Source organism: Rhincodon typus, chromosome 25 (assembly GCF_021869965.1).
Source record: "Rhincodon typus isolate 14 chromosome 25, sRhiTyp1.1, whole genome shotgun sequence".
NCBI lineage: Eukaryota > Metazoa > Chordata > Chondrichthyes > Orectolobiformes > Rhincodontidae > Rhincodon > Rhincodon typus.
The window spans coordinates 20,005,212-20,022,920 of record NC_063356.1 but is presented as its reverse complement, the minus strand read 5'-3'; the positions used below and the strand labels follow the sequence as shown (position 1 = coordinate 20,022,920).

Genomic DNA, 17,709 nt, shown 5'->3' with positions numbered 1-17,709 from the left:
CGGGGGTCGGGGGGTGGGGGGTTGGTGGTGGTGTGGGTGTGGGTGTAGGTGGGAAGGGAAGACCGATCAGGTTTTGCTTTGATCTTTTTTTTTTCTGTATGGTTGTGAATTCCTTGGTGCCCACAATTTCTGAACTAACTGTTAACTCTTCATAATCTGGTTCATTTGTGTTTTCATTCATTGGCTGCCAAAATGCTGTCTTATGCCATTTGTGTTTTTTCAACCCCGGAACTTGAGCTCTGGGGACGTTTAGGTTTTAAGGCCCTTTTAAGGAACCTTCTACAGTGTGTTTTGTGGAATTAGTTTCTTAAGGACTTGGTAAAGATTTACTTGGAATTGCTTGCAGTCATAGGAAACTAATTGAAGAAAGGAAGTTAAGTTGAATGGCATAACAACTTATTTCCTCTTTCTGTTTTAAAAAAAAACTGGGTAAGTTGTTGGAGGGGATTCTAAGGGACAGGATTTACATCCATTTGGAAAGAAGGACTGATGTAGGGATAGTCCTCATGGCTTTGTGTATGAGAAATCATGTCTCATTAACTTGATTTGACTTTTTGGAAGAGGTGAAAAAATATTGACAAAAGTAGAGCGGTGGACATTGTACAGACAAGGTTCTGTATGGTGGACTGGTTAACAAGGTTAGATTGCTTGGAATGCAGGGGGATCTAGCCAATTGGATACAAAATTATCTTGAATGTAGGAGGCAGAGGATGGGTTTTTTTCAGACTAGGGGCCTATGACCAGTGGTGTGCATGAGGATCACTGCTGGCTCCACTGCTTTTCATCATCTATATAAATGATTTGGAAGTGAGCGTAGGAGGTATCGTTAGTAAGTTTGCAGATGACACCAAACCAGTGGTGTAGTGGACATTGAAGGTTATCTTGAGTACAACAGGACCTTGAACTGATGGGCCAAGGAGTTGCAGATGGAGTTTAATTTAGGTAAACGTGAGATGTTGCATTTTGGTAAGGCAAACCAGAGCAGGACTTAGACAGTTAATGATAAGACCCTGAGGATCGTTACCGAACAGAGACCTAGGGATGTAGCTGCATAGTTCTTTGAAGGTGGAGTCGCAGGGAGACAGGGTGATGAATTACAGAGCCTTACCCACTAGTCTCAAAGATCAGATTTCTCACTGTCTCTATTCCTAACAAACTACTGCAATAAAAGTAAGTACTTTATGCTTTATCTTCCTTCAGGCACTACTCTGTCTCTAGACCTGGTTCCTGAGCTGCTGCTCTGACTGATGTTTTAAATATTTGATCGTCATTAATTTAGGATTCTGTGCTAGCTGTTGTGAAGCACTGTGATCTTGAGAAAATCTAGGTTTGTTGCTGGCTGTGTGTCATATTTAAGCTTAGTCCTTTTTCATTACAGTTCAATGTTCCAAAGCAGGGTAATCTTTAACACACATATTGGGGATGCTGGAAATCTGAAACAAACAAAATACTGGTTTCACCTATTGGTACTCAAGAAGGATCATACTGGACTCAATGTTAATTCGGTTTCTCTCACTACAGATGTTGACAGACCTTCTGAGGTTCTCCACTGTTGTTGTTAATCTTTAAATTAACATGATCCTAGCAGCCATCATAATTGTCAGTTGATTGGATGGATGGAGGCAGAGTGGGTTCAATTCCTGTCTCATGAGGTCACCATGAAGGCCCTACCTTTTCAATGTCCCCCTCACCTGAAATGTGGTGACGCTCAGATTAAACACATCAGCAGTTGTATATCTGCCTGAGAGAGCAGCCTGTGGTCCTCTGTGATTATGGCAACTTTCACTTCACTTATCAGTCAGGCTTAACAGACTATTGGTGGAAGTACATAAACAAGTTTTGTCCAAACTGTCATGCAGAACAGCTCTTTTTAAGATTTTGTTTGGGCTTTTCTGTGGAGTAGGAAGACTTATTGACAATATGAAAAAGAGTCATTGGACTTGAAACATACCATTGTTTCTCCCTCCATAGATGCTACCAGCATGCTCAGTTTCTCCAGCAATTTCTGTCTTTGTTTGATTTCCAGCATCTACACTTCTTTTGGATTTTTTGTTTACTGTTTAACTTGCTGCCACACCTTAAGCTTTATGCCAATTGTTCCTTTTTGGAGATTTATGGATATTGGAGATGTTTCTCAATCATGTTCATCAATGTTATTACACACCTCTACAGCAGTTGGGACTTGAATCCATCCTTTTAGCCAGAGGTACAGCTGCTACTATTGTGCCACAAGATGCTTTAGCAGTGAATATTGGACAGGCAATACTTTAAGATGCTTCTGTTTGTGTTAATAATCTGACGAGATGAACAAGAACCCTGTGGTGTGAATCCAGCTCTTTCCAATCAGTACTTACAGCAACGAGGAGGCAGGAAATAGTCTTAATAAAATGAGGAACTTTTTTTGCACAAAACACCCAAGAACTTCTTTCCAAATGCTAAATTTTGTGTTTTTTTTTTAATCATCACAGCAAGACGTAAAAGGTTTGATTTCAACAAGCCAGTGCTCGAGAGTTTGACTGTGCCATGCGCTGAGATTATAAGGCAGTGTCGTTTTTGTACCAAATCATAAGGATTCTATGAAGATTTAAAGACTTTTGAGTGTTGTGATTTTCATTAGTAAACATGAAGCAAAGTTTATATCTGAAGGAATGTCATGCAATGCCCTGAAATGTTAATGCAGTAAAAGATATTCACTCCCTCATGCACACAGATACACTAGTAAAGGTGGATTCTAGATCCTACAGACAAAACGTGTTTAGCAGAAGTTAATGATCTGTTCAAATTTTGGTCCTTTAAGATGCACCTGTTGTAAGATCTGTGTGGGTGCCTTTTTGGGGGGTTCCTTGGATTAGTGAAATTTGGAAGTCTTTGGATGTCCAAACTAGGTTATGGCTGAATTTCTGTACAGTCGATGTTCACAAGTGAAACTGAACTTGTACTTGCCACACTATTTGGCACTGACTGGTTGTTTGGAAGGGCTGCGTTCTTATGGCTGGAGGAATTGCACTCTTGCCCTGTTAGTTTCCAGACTCTTTCTACCCTGCTTCTTGGGATAAGATTTATTATTTGTAATCAGTTTTGGCCACATTATCAACACTGTTGTCCATCCAGAATGACTTGAAGTTAGAATCCATTGCTACACAGTGGGAGATAAATGGTGGACATTCACATCTACTCATGATTAAGTTTTTTTTTACAGCCTCCCTTTTCTCAAATGTTCAATTGTTGGTGGGTCTCGAAGTCTATTGATTTTCCACAACAATAGGTGTGAATTCCACATAGAGTCTTTGTACCTATGCTCAAAAGAGCACCCAGCTGACAATCACTGTGTCAGACAAGTTCCTAACCAGAGATAGTCTATGTGGAATTCCAGCAACCACCTGACTCTTAACATCCATCTGAACAGCCTTTTGAGTGTCCATTTTCTAGAAGAGAAAGTTCCTCCGAATTCTGTACTGAAGACAGTCTACATTTAAAGTTATAAATATGATCTGCCATTTCTAGGCCTGACAACTGTCCAGATTTAGCCTTTTCTGTGTCCTTTGCTTTTCCGGCTTGTTAATGCTGTTGTGAGGGGGGTGGAATTTGCAGGAATTGTTCAAAATGTTAATGCACTTAATGGAAGAAGTAAGTTTAGAGAGATCTTTCTCCTGGATAGTCCTGAGTAATCATGAACTGTGACCTTTGAATTTTTGAATTTGTGTATCAGTGCTGTAAATATTCAAAAATGTGATTCAAATTTCTGTATATAACTTTAATACATGTTAAAGTATTGTTTTTTGTGAAATGAATTATTGATCGCAAAGTATTGTTATATTGACTGCAAAGGGTGTTTGAATCATTTTACAGAGCAGTAGCGCCATCTTGTGGACAAGTTTATTTGGTCAGTATTCATTTAATTTGAAAACAGCTGTAAGGAAGTGCATGCATGTGAGAAGACTAAGAACTGCAGTAGGTTCCTTAAAACTTTATTTTTTAATGTGGATATTACAATTAAAGCAACCCAACATAACACCATTTTTCTGCCTTTGGAGCCTGGTAAGTTATGAAATAAGTGATAATCTGCTTCGAACATCAAAGCTAATATTTCTAAAGCAGAGCAGCTTGCAAGAAAAGTCACAGCATATGTTAACATAAGTGTGTTCTGTTATTTTCTCAAATGTTTCTGTAAAAGGTACTACAAAATCTTAATATTGCATATCAATCATAATGTATCTGCACATATTCACACATTAATGGGGAAGCAACAGTTTAGTGGTATTTTCACTGGACTGTTAATCCAGAGACACGGGTAATCTTCTGGGGTTCTGTGTGTGAATCCTGCCACGGCAGATGGTGAAATTTGAATTCAATAAAAATCTGGAGTTAAGAATCTAATGATGACCAGGAATCCATTGTTGATTGTCATAAAAACCCATCTGGTTTACTAATTCCCTTTTACAGAGGGAAAATGCCATCCTTACCTGGTCTGGCTTACATGTGACTCTAAACCCACAGCAATGTGGTTGACTTTTAACTGCCCTCTGAGCAATTAGGGATGGGCAATAAATGCTGGCCTAGCCAGCAACACCCTCATCCCATGAATGAATAATTTTAAAAAATCCTTTCACATATTGAAGGTTAATTTAAAGAGAGACTGAAGTGACTAGCTCTAATTTGAACATTTGTGGTCATGGGGGGTTAGCTCAGTTGGTTGGAGGCTGGTATCTGATACAGAGTGACACCAACAGCATGGATTGTAACTACACTGGCTGAGGCTACCACGAAGGACTCTACTTACCCACCTTCGATCTCTCCCCTCACCTGAGGTGTGGTGACCCTATCAGATTTTTATTTACTTAAAAGATGGTGCATTTGAGGTGATTAATTTTCATACTCGAGGGACATGAGGATGTAATCTATCCGGACGATTTCATATACCTGTAACAAAATACAGGCTTTCATTGTAGCTCAATGGGGACGTAGCTTTTGAATTTATCGTTGATTTGTGTACATAAATTTTGATATTCTTTCGAAGGATGAGTGTCGCCAATAAGTGAAGCGTTTGGTGACAATTCTTAAGTGCTTTGAAGTGTAAATTTACTGATCTGTTTCAGTTAAAAGTCAACCACATTGCTGTGGGTCTGGAATTGTGTGCAGTCATTTCTTTCTGAACCAGTTGAATTTTTACTGCATGGTAATCACTGATTTTTATTCTAGATTATTTATTAATTAAATTCAAATTTCAGCAACTGCCGTGATGGGATTTGAAACAATGTTTCCAGAGCATTTGTGGGCTTCTGATAGCAGTAATGCCACTGGGCTCTGCCACTGTCCCCTGTACACCAGTCCTTAAGTCTCACTCTTGATTCTTAGCTTTGATTAACTCAGATTAATTGAAGTATTTTCTAAACCCTTTCTTCCCACCCTCATTTTCCTTTGTTAAACTCCATTCATTCGTGGGATGTGGGCACTGCTGGTGAGACTTCCATTATGATTCTTTGAGAAGATGAAAAGACACTACCTTGAACCACCAAACTGTGTGGTTTACGTGCATTCAAAGTTTCTGGCAGAAGTCCCATACTTTCGATGCAGTGACAATTTTCCAGTCAGAATAGTGTGTGATTTGGGAACTTGTAAGTGTTGGTGTTCTGAGTTAGTGTTGCATTTGTTCCTTTAGACAATAAATTTGGGAGGTATTGTTGAACAAGTCTTGTTGAGTTACTGCAGTGAATCTTACTAATAAAATTAGCAGATGGAGTATGTGTTTAAAGATGAGGTGACAATCAAGGTGGACTGCTTTATCTTGGATCATGTTGAGCTGCTTCAGCATTGTTGAGATGACAATATTGTGTATTCTCATTATACTGCTGACTTGCCTTGGAGGTGGTGGGCAATCTTTAAGAATCCGAAGTTAAGTTACTTACCATAAATACCCAGTTTCTGATCTGGAGGTTTTGTAGCTGTTGCAGTTCATTTTCTGGCCATAGCTACCCTCAGGATGTTGTTGGTAGGCATATTCCATGAAAATGGTGCCATTGAACGTTAAGGGGAGATGGTTAGATTTTCTGTAGTTGGAGATGGTTAATACTTGACGATCATGTGATGTGATGTAACTTGCCGTTTATCACTTCAAGCCAGAATGTTGTCCATTGATATGCATTACTTTATTGTCTGAGGAGTTGTGACTGGGACTGAACACTACATCAGTCAGTAGACATTGTCGGTTTCTTCATTATGAAGGGAATGTCATTGAAGCAACTAAAGATGGTTTGACAGAGGGAAGTGCTTTTGAGGAGCTCCTGCAGCAATGTTATGGATCTTGTATATACATTTTGTAATTACACTTCTGTGGAGCAGTGGGACTTGAACCTGAACTTCCTGGCTGAGAAGTTGGAACACTACTGCTGCACCACAAAAACCATTCATGATAAACCTCTAATACTTGAAGCCATCCTTGTTTACGCTAGTATGACTTCAGCCAGTTTCCTCCCTTCATTTCCATTGACAATAAATATTTTCTGTAAGTCTTGTGGTTGGTTGGCTCGCCGAGCTGGTTCGTTGTTTTTCCGCAGATGTTTCATTACCCTGCTGGGTAACATCATCAATGCAACCCCTGATGAAGCGCCGTTGTGTTTTCCCGCCTGTTATTTGAACACTGGAGTCCGTTGAGCTGGATTACCTCACTTCCTGTTTTCCTTCGCGGTGGAGTGTATATGGGGTCGAGCTCTGTTTGTTGATGGCTTTCTTCGTGGAGTACCAGGCTTCTAGGCTACCAGGCAGAGACTGTGACAAACACTGATTGAGACAAACAGGAAGGAAATTAACAACAAGGGTACACAAACATCAATTGGCTACAAAAAGACATGACCAATACTCACTCATCTCTATCCACATGGATAAGGAGAACCATCAATCTGACTGGGACAACACCGAGATCCTGGGACAAGCAAAGCAGAGACAAGCACAGGAATTCCTAGAAGCCTGGTACTCCACGAAGAAAGCCATTAACAAATACATAGAGCTCGACCCCATATACACTCCACCGCAAAGGGAAACCGGAAGTGAGGTAATCCAGCTCAACGGACTCCAGAATTCAAATAACAGGCGGGAAAACACAACAGCGCTTCGTCGGAGGCTGCACTGACTATGTTACCCAGCAGGGCAATGAAACATCTGCGGAAAAACAACGAACCAGCTTGGCGAGCCAACCAACCACAACATCCACAACCCGAGCTACAAATCTACTCCAAAACCTTTCTGGAAGTCTACTAGAAGAACATCTCATAGACACTCCCTTATCTATTGTTACGACACAAAGACAGCTCTAGAGAATACAGACCAAGTTTGCTCTATCTCTGTTCACAGGGAGACCTGCTGTCCTGGGATCAACTCTCATGAACCTTTTATACACTCCCTGTATCACAATGGTATCTTTACCGAGATAAGGAGACAAAAATTAAGCATGCTCCTGAATAATTGAAGCAAGACTTCAGCACCCCATACTCAAATCCTTTTGCAATGAAGTCTAACATTCCAGCAGTCTTCCTAATTGCTTGCATTACCTGCATGTTAGCCTGCAATGGCTTATTGATGAGGACACCTTGGTCCCTTTTGTACAAGAGTATCTCAAATGTAGGAGAAAGGCTAAGGCTGGATAATGAAGACTAAGAGGAAGCATGAGGAAAGGATGGCAGGCTGTGCTAAAACAAATAGTAAAAGATTAATGAAGGATAGGGGGACCAAAAAGGAACAAAAAGAGTAAGCTGCTCACTGAAGCAAAAGATACGGCGTTGGTACTAAACAAGTACTTGGCTTTTGCCTTTACCAAATTAGGAAGAGTTGACAGTGCCCTGTTGAAAATGTGGGTGTTGAGGAACTGAACAGTATAATAATAGATAAAGAAGAGGCGCTAAAAAGACTGGCAGCATTCCAGGTAGTGAAGTCGCCATGACTGGCTGGGATGCATCCTAGATTGCTGACAGAGTTAAGTGAGCAAATTGCGGCTCTTGACAGACATTTTCCAGGCCTGTCTGAAGACAGAATTAGTCCCAGGTGACTGGAGGATTGCAGATGTGACACTTACATAAGAAAGGGGCAAAGGATAACCCAGGATACTGCAAACCTGTCAGCTTGATGTCAGTGGTAGGAAAACTGGAGGCCATAATATGGGGTAAGGTAAATATACACCTAGAGAAAAATAAGTTGACAGAAGAATTCTGAAGAAGGGTCTAGGCCCGAAACATCAGCCTTCCTGCTCCTCTGATGCTGCTTGGCCTGCTGTGTTCATCCAGCTCTACACCTTGTTATCTAAGTTGACAGTCAACATGGCTTTGTCAAAGGCAGGTCATTCTGTCAATCTTGATTGAATTGTTTGGAGTGGCACAGACAGTGAGTGAGGATAGTGCAGGGGATGTAGTATATTTGGACTTTAGGTGTTTATTTAATACAGTGCCATGTGGCAGGTTGGTTGGAAAATTAGAAATGTTTAGAATTGATGGTTCCTTGGCAGTGTGGATTAGAATTTGGCTAAAAGATAGGAAAGAGGGTAGGTGTAGATGGGCATTTTTTTTGGATTGGTGATGAGTTGAAAGTAGTATTCCCTAGGCACCAGTGTTGGGACTCTTGCTGCTTTTGATTTTTATTTGTTGAGGGCAAAAGCTCTACATTTGCAGACAGTGGTGAATTGTGAGGATGATGCTGAGTGACTTCAGAGGGACATTGACAAGTTGGCTAATTGGGCAGGTACCTTGCAGATGAATTTAATGCGGAGAAATGTGAGGTAATGCATTTTGGTAGAAGAAACATGGAGAGACAATGCAGACTGAATGCTACAACTTTGAGGGAAGTACAAGAGCAAAGGGACCTCCGGGTTTGTGTGCATAATTCTCTGAAGGTGTTCAGACATGTTGAAATAGTGGTTAAGAAGGCTTGTAGGTTCCTTGGGTTTAAAAATAGAGCATAGACTATAAAAGGAAGAAACTGATGCAATACATCTACAAATCATTGGTCATCCCATATTTGGAGTACTGTGTTCAGTTCTGGGTGCCTTATTTCAGGAAGGATGTTGAATGCCTGGAGAGTGTGCAAAGGAGATTTACTGGAATGGTGCCAGGAATGAGGGATTTTTAGATACAAGGCAAGATTAAAATAATGGTGCTTATTTTCCTTGGAGCACCGAAGATTAAGAGGTGACCTTATTGAGGTGCTCAATATGATGAACAATTTTGACAGGGTAAAGGATATTCTGTTGCCACTAGTTGGCATATCAGTAACTCGGGGTCACAATTTCAAGCTACTGAGCAAGAGAGCTAGGAGTGGGATGAGGATAAACTTCTTTACTCAGAACTGTTAGGATTTGAAATGCGCTGCTTGGGAAAGCGGTGGAGGCAGACTCTATACAAAGTTTGAAAAGAGAGCTGGATATATATTTGAAAGCAATGAATATGGAGGTGAGGCTTGAGAATGGGACTAGCTGGATAGCTCTTTCAAAGAACTTGCAAAGACACTGGGTGGAATGGCCTTCCTCTGTACTGTAAAACTCTGATTCTATCCTTCTATCTAACTTTTCGATCTCTTACCATTTTAAAAATGCACTCGTTTCTCTTACTAACATGGATAACTTCTCACTTTCCGCATGTATTTCATCTGCCCTGTTATCCATTCACTAAGACTGTCAAAATCTTCCTGAAACCACTTTTCATCTTCCTCAACACACATTCCCCACTTAACTTTGCATCATTTGGAAATACAGCCAACTTTGTTTTAACTGGCACCTTATGAATCGGCATTTTCGATAAGCCAGCAAAAATTACTGACATGTCCAAATAGTCGTTTGAGGATGAGAGTGAGAAGGCTGTTCTGCTGCTAAGTTTTATTTGAGGCGATGCTGCATTGTTAAGTGATTTATGCTGTTAATAAAGTATAACAGTGATACCCCCTGCATTACATTTATATCAGTTAATGTGTGTTTTTTTTAATTAATTATGTGGACCTCTTGATCAACGTCTTGATATTTGATCAATGAGTACACACCTGGTCCCACAGGTGCCATTTAATAAAATGCTCACTGTGTCACATTTGGACACCAACTTTAAATTGTTGATGTAAATTAAGCACAGCTGGGGCTCTGGACTGGTCCTTGATATCCCATTTGTTACAGCCTGCCAATTTGAAAGTGACTCATTTACTCTGACTGCTTTCTGTCTGCTCTCCAATCATTAATCCATGCTGATACATTACATCCTATCCTATGTGTTTTAGTGTAACGTTTCTAACCAACTTCCTCTGGGGGACTTCATCAAAAGTGGTCTAAAATCCAGGCATTTGCACGAAGTCCATTGGCTGTCCTTTATCAATTTTGTTAGTAACATCTTCAAAAAAACCTCCAAGTTTGTCAAATTCCCATTCACAAATCCATGCTATGTCCAGTCAGAGCATTACCAACCAGACGTCTATTTACCCTATTCTTCAGAATAGATTCTAACATTTTTCCTACTGTTGATGTAAAGTGCGTGTGTCTGTAGTACAAAAACAAAAAGAAATTGCGGGAAAAGAAATCAGGTACTCGGAAGAAAAAAGGAATCACTCATTATTACAGGTCATTAGATTCCAGCTGTGAATAAGCACTTAGACTTGATTAAGTAAATGCTACAAATCAAAACTCTGTCCCCTTTCTAAACTCTTGCGTGCGCCTGCCCCTGCAACTGCCCCACCCCCTCTCTCTTGCTCTCACATGTGACCAACATAAACAGGAAAAAAATGCATGTGCAGACGGAAAGCAGTTCCAATGTCTTTTTTTCGAAAGATGTGTTGGGTTAATTCTTGCTGATCCAAAGATTTCTGCATGACTTTCCTTTATCTGAATGCTTCAACTGGTTTGCAAGATACAGAATGGCTATTTCACTCATGAAAGGTTTGACTTACCCAATGTAAAGCCTAAACATACAGCAACTCTTGAAGGAGTGATGAGCTGGTTTTCTTCAGATTTAAAGTAGCTTGGTGAAAAGAAGAGCTTTTTGACTGCTGCAGACCTGCTGGTCTTCTGGCTTGGATGGCTTCTCTCTGTCTTGTTCACAGTCCAAGCTGTTCAGCTAATTGACAACCAATCACCTTGTTAGCAGGCAGGGGATCTTTGGCTTATTGACGCAGGACCAATTATCAATCAGCTTCACACATATATAACCTCTCAGTTCCAGATTGTCAGCACGTAGATGGAATCCACAGCTAGACAGACAGAGTTCGCAAAAGGTATCAGTTTTTTAAATTTCGAAACATGCATCCATCCTTGGGAATCCCTAGGTTTCAAAACAGTTCTCCGTTAAGTCCACCACTTTAAAAAGCACTACAATAACAAGATGCAGTCTTTACACATTCAGTTAGTTAGTCCAAACTTTGATCCAGTGCCTCAGCCTCTTTTTCTCTTCAAGAAAACTCCTGAAAACTTGTCCCTGACACTTTTTGCTATCTCCTGTAGCTTGATGCTTAACAATGTTATGAAGTTTTACTAAGTTAAAAATATTCTATGTAAATGAAATTTGTGTGTCCTGAACTTAGTTTTGTGTTTTTATTTAATTCTCCTCATTGTGCAGCATTTGAAGATCTAGAATATTTGAGATGACAGATTATCTCTTAATGAACAAAATTCCTCTTGAGCAAAAACCGTGGTATCCAAAGAAATACTCTCTTTCAATGTAACAGTCGTTGTCAAGTTAGTGGGCAAAAAATTCTTAATGGAGATCTGCCTTTTTCCTGTGTATAGCTACATAGTGCCATTATTTATGAGGAATAGACTGGTGAACCTCGACAAGTGCTGACAGGCAGTTTTTTTTTCCCTTTCCTAGCGTGTAAATCTGCAGAATTATTTTTGGTAGAAAGATGTTTTAAAAATCAGTTTGGTCTTTTGGGACAGCTATTTTGAGCATTGTCTTAATTTTTGAGAGAGAGTCAGAATAATATTTGAGAAAATATTAATTGCTTTTTTTCTATTTTTCAGCATTTGGAGAGGGCCAAATGTTAACTGTGTTGACACCTCGGGTTACACTCCACTGCACCATGCTGCTCTTAATGGACAAAGGTAAGCGAGATGCTTGTAGACAAGATATTTGATTTCACTGGAGTGGCAACCTGTTGTCTTAGGCCAAAACTTGCACTTGCATTTTCTTTGAGGTTGTGATGATTTAGGACCTGAGAAATTCTTGGCAGTAACGGAGATGAGGAATTTAGGTGTCTGTTTGCATTTCACTGAAAATGAGCCAAAATAAATAAAGGCTAATGTAATATTGTCCTTTATCTCAAGTATGTTGGAATGCATTTGCAACACGTCTTGATCAGACCCCATCTGGAGGTCTGTGTTTCACTTTAGACAAAAAAAATCAAAATATAAAAACAAGAAGTATTGTTAACATTTATATCAGACCACATCTGTAGAGGAAAAGTTGACATTTAAGGTTGTTCATCTTTCATCAAAACTTAGCGGAATATCAGGAAAGATATGTTAACCTTCGGGGTAAATAGTGCAGATTCACTAGAATGCTGTTGGGTTTTAAATGGTTAAATTACGAAGGCTGGTTGAGTAATTTTGGTTTGTACTCCCGAGCACAAAGGAGCTTGGGGTATAATGAATTGAGGGTTGACATAAGCGAGTTCTTTAAAATTGAAGATGCGTTTGAGAGATTACATAGGATAAACTCTTATCCTCTTGAATAAAGGGGAAAAATCATACTATACTGTCAGTTTTGAATGCTTAAATGGATATATAGAGTAACAAGGATCGACAAGATCAGGAAGCCAACACACCAGGAAATTAGTGATGATTGTGGGAGCATTGAACAAAGTAGCTGAGAAGCGAATTAAATAGTATGATCATCTATGGAAGGGGAAAGAAATATGGTGAAGTGAGTGATGAAGGTAGAACTACCAAGAAATACGAAAAGAGGAAGACCTAAGACCAGTTGTCTTTTGCCATTACATCTTGACTCGATTGAAAGAGGAATGTATGACTGATCAGGGAATGAGGAAAAGGATGATCAACCAGCATTTTGGCAATCATGAGTGTAATGGGCAAGCTGAAAGAAGAACTGAAATGAGAAGGATTTATTTCCTCCACAAATGATGGAAATCTGGGGCTTATTTATTCAGGAAGCCATGGATGCTGGATCAATTGGAATTCTTCAGAGTATGGTTGCTCGCAGGAAATTTTGAGCTGAAATAAAGATCAGTTGTGATCTAATCAAATGGTGGGATAGGCTTGAGGGGTTACATTGTCTACTTCTGCCTTGTATGCCAACTTGGATGACTGGATTATTACAAATGTTTGAGGCCCAGGAGATTGCGTTGCAGATTACAGAAGGGAGGCCATTTCGTCTGTCATGTCTACACTGGTTCTCTGAAGGAGCAATTAAGTTAGTACTATTACCTGATCTTCCCCCTATAGCCCTTTTTATGTGATTTTTAGATAATAATCCAATTCTCTCATGAACACTTGGACTTGCCTCCACGCCACACACTTGTGTGCATTCCCGATCACTAAGTACTCTGTCCAGACCCCTCATGATTTTTGTGTATCTTTTATCTGATCCACACTCAACCTATGTAACTGAAGTTTCGCAATTCTGGCACCATTGCCATTTAATCTTTTCTCCGCCCTCTTTAAGGCCTTCATGTCTTTCCTGAAGAGTGGCACACCAGAACTGGATACTACGTCATTTGATGCTGAAACAGTGTTCCATTCAAGTTTAACATAACCTCATTTCATTTGTTATGTATGCATCTGTTAAGAAAGCTCAATGCTCTGTATATTAACTGCCCTGTTAACCTATCTGGCCATTAGTGACTTCTGCAAAAACACACCCAGGATCCTCTGGTCCTGTACTCTCTTTAGAGTTATACACTTTATATTGTGTCTCCAAGTTCTTCCCACCAAGATGAATCCTGTCTCAATTCTGATAGACTTTAACAGGTCTTACTGTGAGATTTTTTTGTTTTACCTCCTGAGTACAATCTAGTCATGGTTAACAATTTCACCCACCTTTTTTGCCAGTGGACAATGCATGCTATTTGGTGTCAATAAAAATAAATTGCTTGAAGCTTGACATATTCTTAACAGAAGTTACTTTGGACTATGCAGCAAACATTTAATTATTGTGATTTAAAAATGTTTGTAAACCAGGCACTTGGTAATGATTTACATGATTTCAATAAGTACTAGAGAATTTCATAACACGTCTTAAACAAAAATAATTATGTGTCTTCTTTTATTCATAGGGAAGTTGTTGAAATGCTACTGAAGAATGAAGCTTCCACTAACATTGCAGATAACAAGGGGTGTTATCCACTTCATCTTGCTGCTTGGAAAGGAGATTCACATATAGTCAGACTTCTTATTCATCAAGGACCATCCCATGCAAAAGTCAACGAACAGGTCTGAAGTCTTAGGATTTGTGAAGAATAGTGTTGGAGGATATGTATTTAATATCTCTTGACGATAGAATACTTCTTAATTTCACACTTGACTTTGTTGCTATTCAGGTACTATCAAAAACTCTAGAAAGAGGTGGGGACCAAAAAATTAGTTTTTTTAAGGATTTATTTTGTATGGCCTAAACTCGTCTATTCAGAGTTTGCCAGAGGCTTCATGATGCTGGGTTTACGTTAATTTCTTGCAGGGAGATTTTACACTAATTGTAGCACCAGTAATCAAATCTGAAGTGTCTCCAATTCCCTTTATGTGAAAATCTGCTTCAGTGCTATTACCATAGGCTTCTCCTGTTTCTTGGACTGTATAATGTCTTTGGTACACATGATAGAAATCTCTTGGATTTTGGTGTATCCTGAGCAATATTCAACCCACCATTCCTAGTTGATAGTAAGCCATGCGCGTAGACATAATGATTCTAATAAGTGACAACAGAAACACTGTTCGATGGCAGCTAATGTTTCCCCAAACTGCCCCATGCTGCAGTTGTCTGAACTTGGTACCAATAAAAATGTGAAGTTGCCACTGAAGGTTTTACCAGGAGCAGTCGACCATCTTTCTTTGTGACATGTTTTTAAACGCACTTCCAGCAATTTAGAGCAACAAAAACATGGTTACTTTAAGAAAGAAATAAAAATATACTGTTCTCAAAATGTGTTGTTTTCAATCTTCTTAAGGTTGTTTTGTGCACAGTGAATGACTTAAACACTATATTTTCCTTAGGAATTGGAAGAAACACAAGGACCTTGACAACTTCAACTTTTGACATGAAATATTTCCAAGTACGCCCAGTGTCAAGGAATTTGTGTTTTGAAATAGCTTTAGACGAATATTTTCCTCTGTGCCAGTTTATCCCCCATATTACTTGGTACATAGCTGAAAACTACCAGTACTGAATTTTCCCATAACACAAGTAAAAAATGCTGTAAATACTTGGCAGGTCAAGTAGTATCTGTGGAGAGAGGAACTGACAGCCTGCAGTATCATCTGAAAATAATTATATCTCAATGTTTGGATGCCATGAATAATAATTCCAGATGTGTTTTCCTTCAAGATATTAAACTTTGTGGTGACTCATGCCACTGCTGTTTTGCTTTAAATATTGAATACACCAAAATTATTTTCCTCAAAATGGCTTGACTGACTTCATTTTTCTTGTTTGAAATTCAAGAGCTACAAATTAGAAAATAAGTTTATTTACATATTATGGTAGTGATCTGTGTGTACTTTCCACTAGGGCAGTGGACTTGAATTGAATATTTGTAGGATGAAAATGATTGTTTCTGTTGTGTTTAATATGCCCACGTACTGGTCTTGAAATTGCAATAAAAGAACAAAGAACTGCAGATGTGGAGATCTTAAACTAAAACAGAAATTGCTGGAGAAACTCGGTCTGACAGCATCTGTGGGAAGAAGGCAAAATTAATGTTTTGAGTCCAGTGATGATTCTTCAGAACTCATAACCGATGAAGAGTCACTGGGCTTGAAATAGTAACTGTGCTTTCTTCCCACAGATGCTGTCAGACTCCAGTTTCTCCAGCAATTTCTGTTTTTGTTTCAAATCACTATACATCAAGTGGAGACTGAGAAATATAGACATATAGTTTGCTTTTATACAAATATTTCAGACTGATATGGACACAACGACATTTGGTATTCTCAGCACATTTAAATTGAGTCTAGCACAATATTTTTAGAAGTTAGTGGCTTAGTTTTCTTTTTGCATGTCATAGAGTGCTGATTCTGGGAATGTGGAATATTTTTCCACAATGCCTACTCTTTGATAGCATGAAGATTACTGTCAGATATTATAAACTTCCTTGCTTCTATCTCATCAGTGTACCTGAATCCTTAACTCTGTTAGGCACACCTAAGCATAGCATATCAGTGTGAATTCTTCTTTGACGGTATTAAATGGAGAGATATTCAGAATCATCAAACATTGCATCACTTTCTATTCTAGATATCTCATTTTTAAAAGCAAATTAAATTTGCACAAATTTTGGTGTTCATCAGTTTAACATTAAAATGATATTGAATTTGTATATTCTGAATCATATTAAGGATTGAAATTGAGGAACATTCACCATAGACATTTGGCGATGTTAATTTTGAATCTAGCCACATCCAAGACCCCCCCCCCCCACAAAAAAAACACACGTGTGTGGTAGCAGCAGAATTTTTAATTATAGCTTGAATTATTTGCTTTTGATGTATTATGTGTAAAATGCACAGTTAAGTTGTGTGTAGCTCATGAGATGAGGTAAATATAACTGCAGAATTAATCCCTGAATAGTTTTATAACCAAACATAGGGTTTTCTTGAGTTTTAAAAAAATATATGAATATTTTACGAAGCGGGAAATAATTCTAAATTGATAAGGATTAAATTTCATCTTTTTTCTATTGCTTACTCAAAGAATTGCAGATGATTGCACTGAGACACTTGACAAAAATTATCTCTGCAATTACATTTTGCTATTAAACAAGTTTTACTGAAGCCAGGGTTATGTAGCAGTCTGGCCTTTAGTACTTGATAATGATTTAAAAACTAGTTTTTAGTTAGTTTTGTTGAAGAGCAAAATAAAGAATCCTCCTGTTCCCCATTACTACTTAAAAATTATACTATGTATTCTTCCATTTACCCTCTCCTTAATTCTGCACATGTTCCGGATATTGTCTCAGTATTAGAGTTTTGCCAAACTAGATTTCACTCTGAATGCAATCATTCAGTTACAGTCTTCCACAGATTGTTTTCAATGCTCCCATTAGTTAGTGCTATTTCACCTGACAATGAACCTGCTTTCAGTTTCTTAACTGCAGAACATAAATCTTAAGTAAAAGCGTTAAGATTATTTGTGCAATTGAAAAATAATTAATAAAGATGTAAAGTTTCAGAAAAGTTAGAAATATCAAAAGTGCATCAGTTACACTTTGAGAATATCTTAGGAAGAAAATTTGTAGAAGCTGGAAATTTGTAATGGCAAAAGCCCGTTGGTAAATTGAATTACCGTAGTCTTCAAATGATTTTCTAAGTTTAACAACTGGTTGAAAGAGTGATTTTTTTACATTGTGGAAAAACAAGTCAATTTAGGGGAAAAATAATTGTTCCAAAGTTAGAGTTTGAGTGTTTGTTTCATCATAACTGGAATTATTCTTGCATATCTTGTTTAAAATCTAAAATTTGTAATATATTATGCCTAAATTGCTTGATGTTGGATAACGATTTCTGCAGACTGCTTGCATCCCCTAAAT

At 38.6% G+C, this 17,709-nt stretch overlaps 1 protein-coding gene across 1 annotated transcript in view; it reads left to right on the top strand.

Moving 5' to 3' along the window:
* The window catches only part of LOC125486074 (ankyrin repeat and SAM domain-containing protein 1A-like), an 89,442-nt gene extending 73,576 nt beyond the window's left edge, over positions 1-15,866 (top strand). The window contains exons 2-4 of the mRNA XM_048612123.1: positions 11,975-12,055; positions 14,245-14,401; positions 15,179-15,866. Of these exons, the coding sequence (XP_048468080.1) occupies positions 11,975-12,055; positions 14,245-14,401; positions 15,179-15,205 (265 nt within the window). The 3' untranslated portion in view covers positions 15,206-15,866. The remainder of the gene's footprint in view (positions 1-11,974; positions 12,056-14,244; positions 14,402-15,178) is intronic.
* Positions 15,867-17,709: the final 1,843 nt, after the last annotated feature.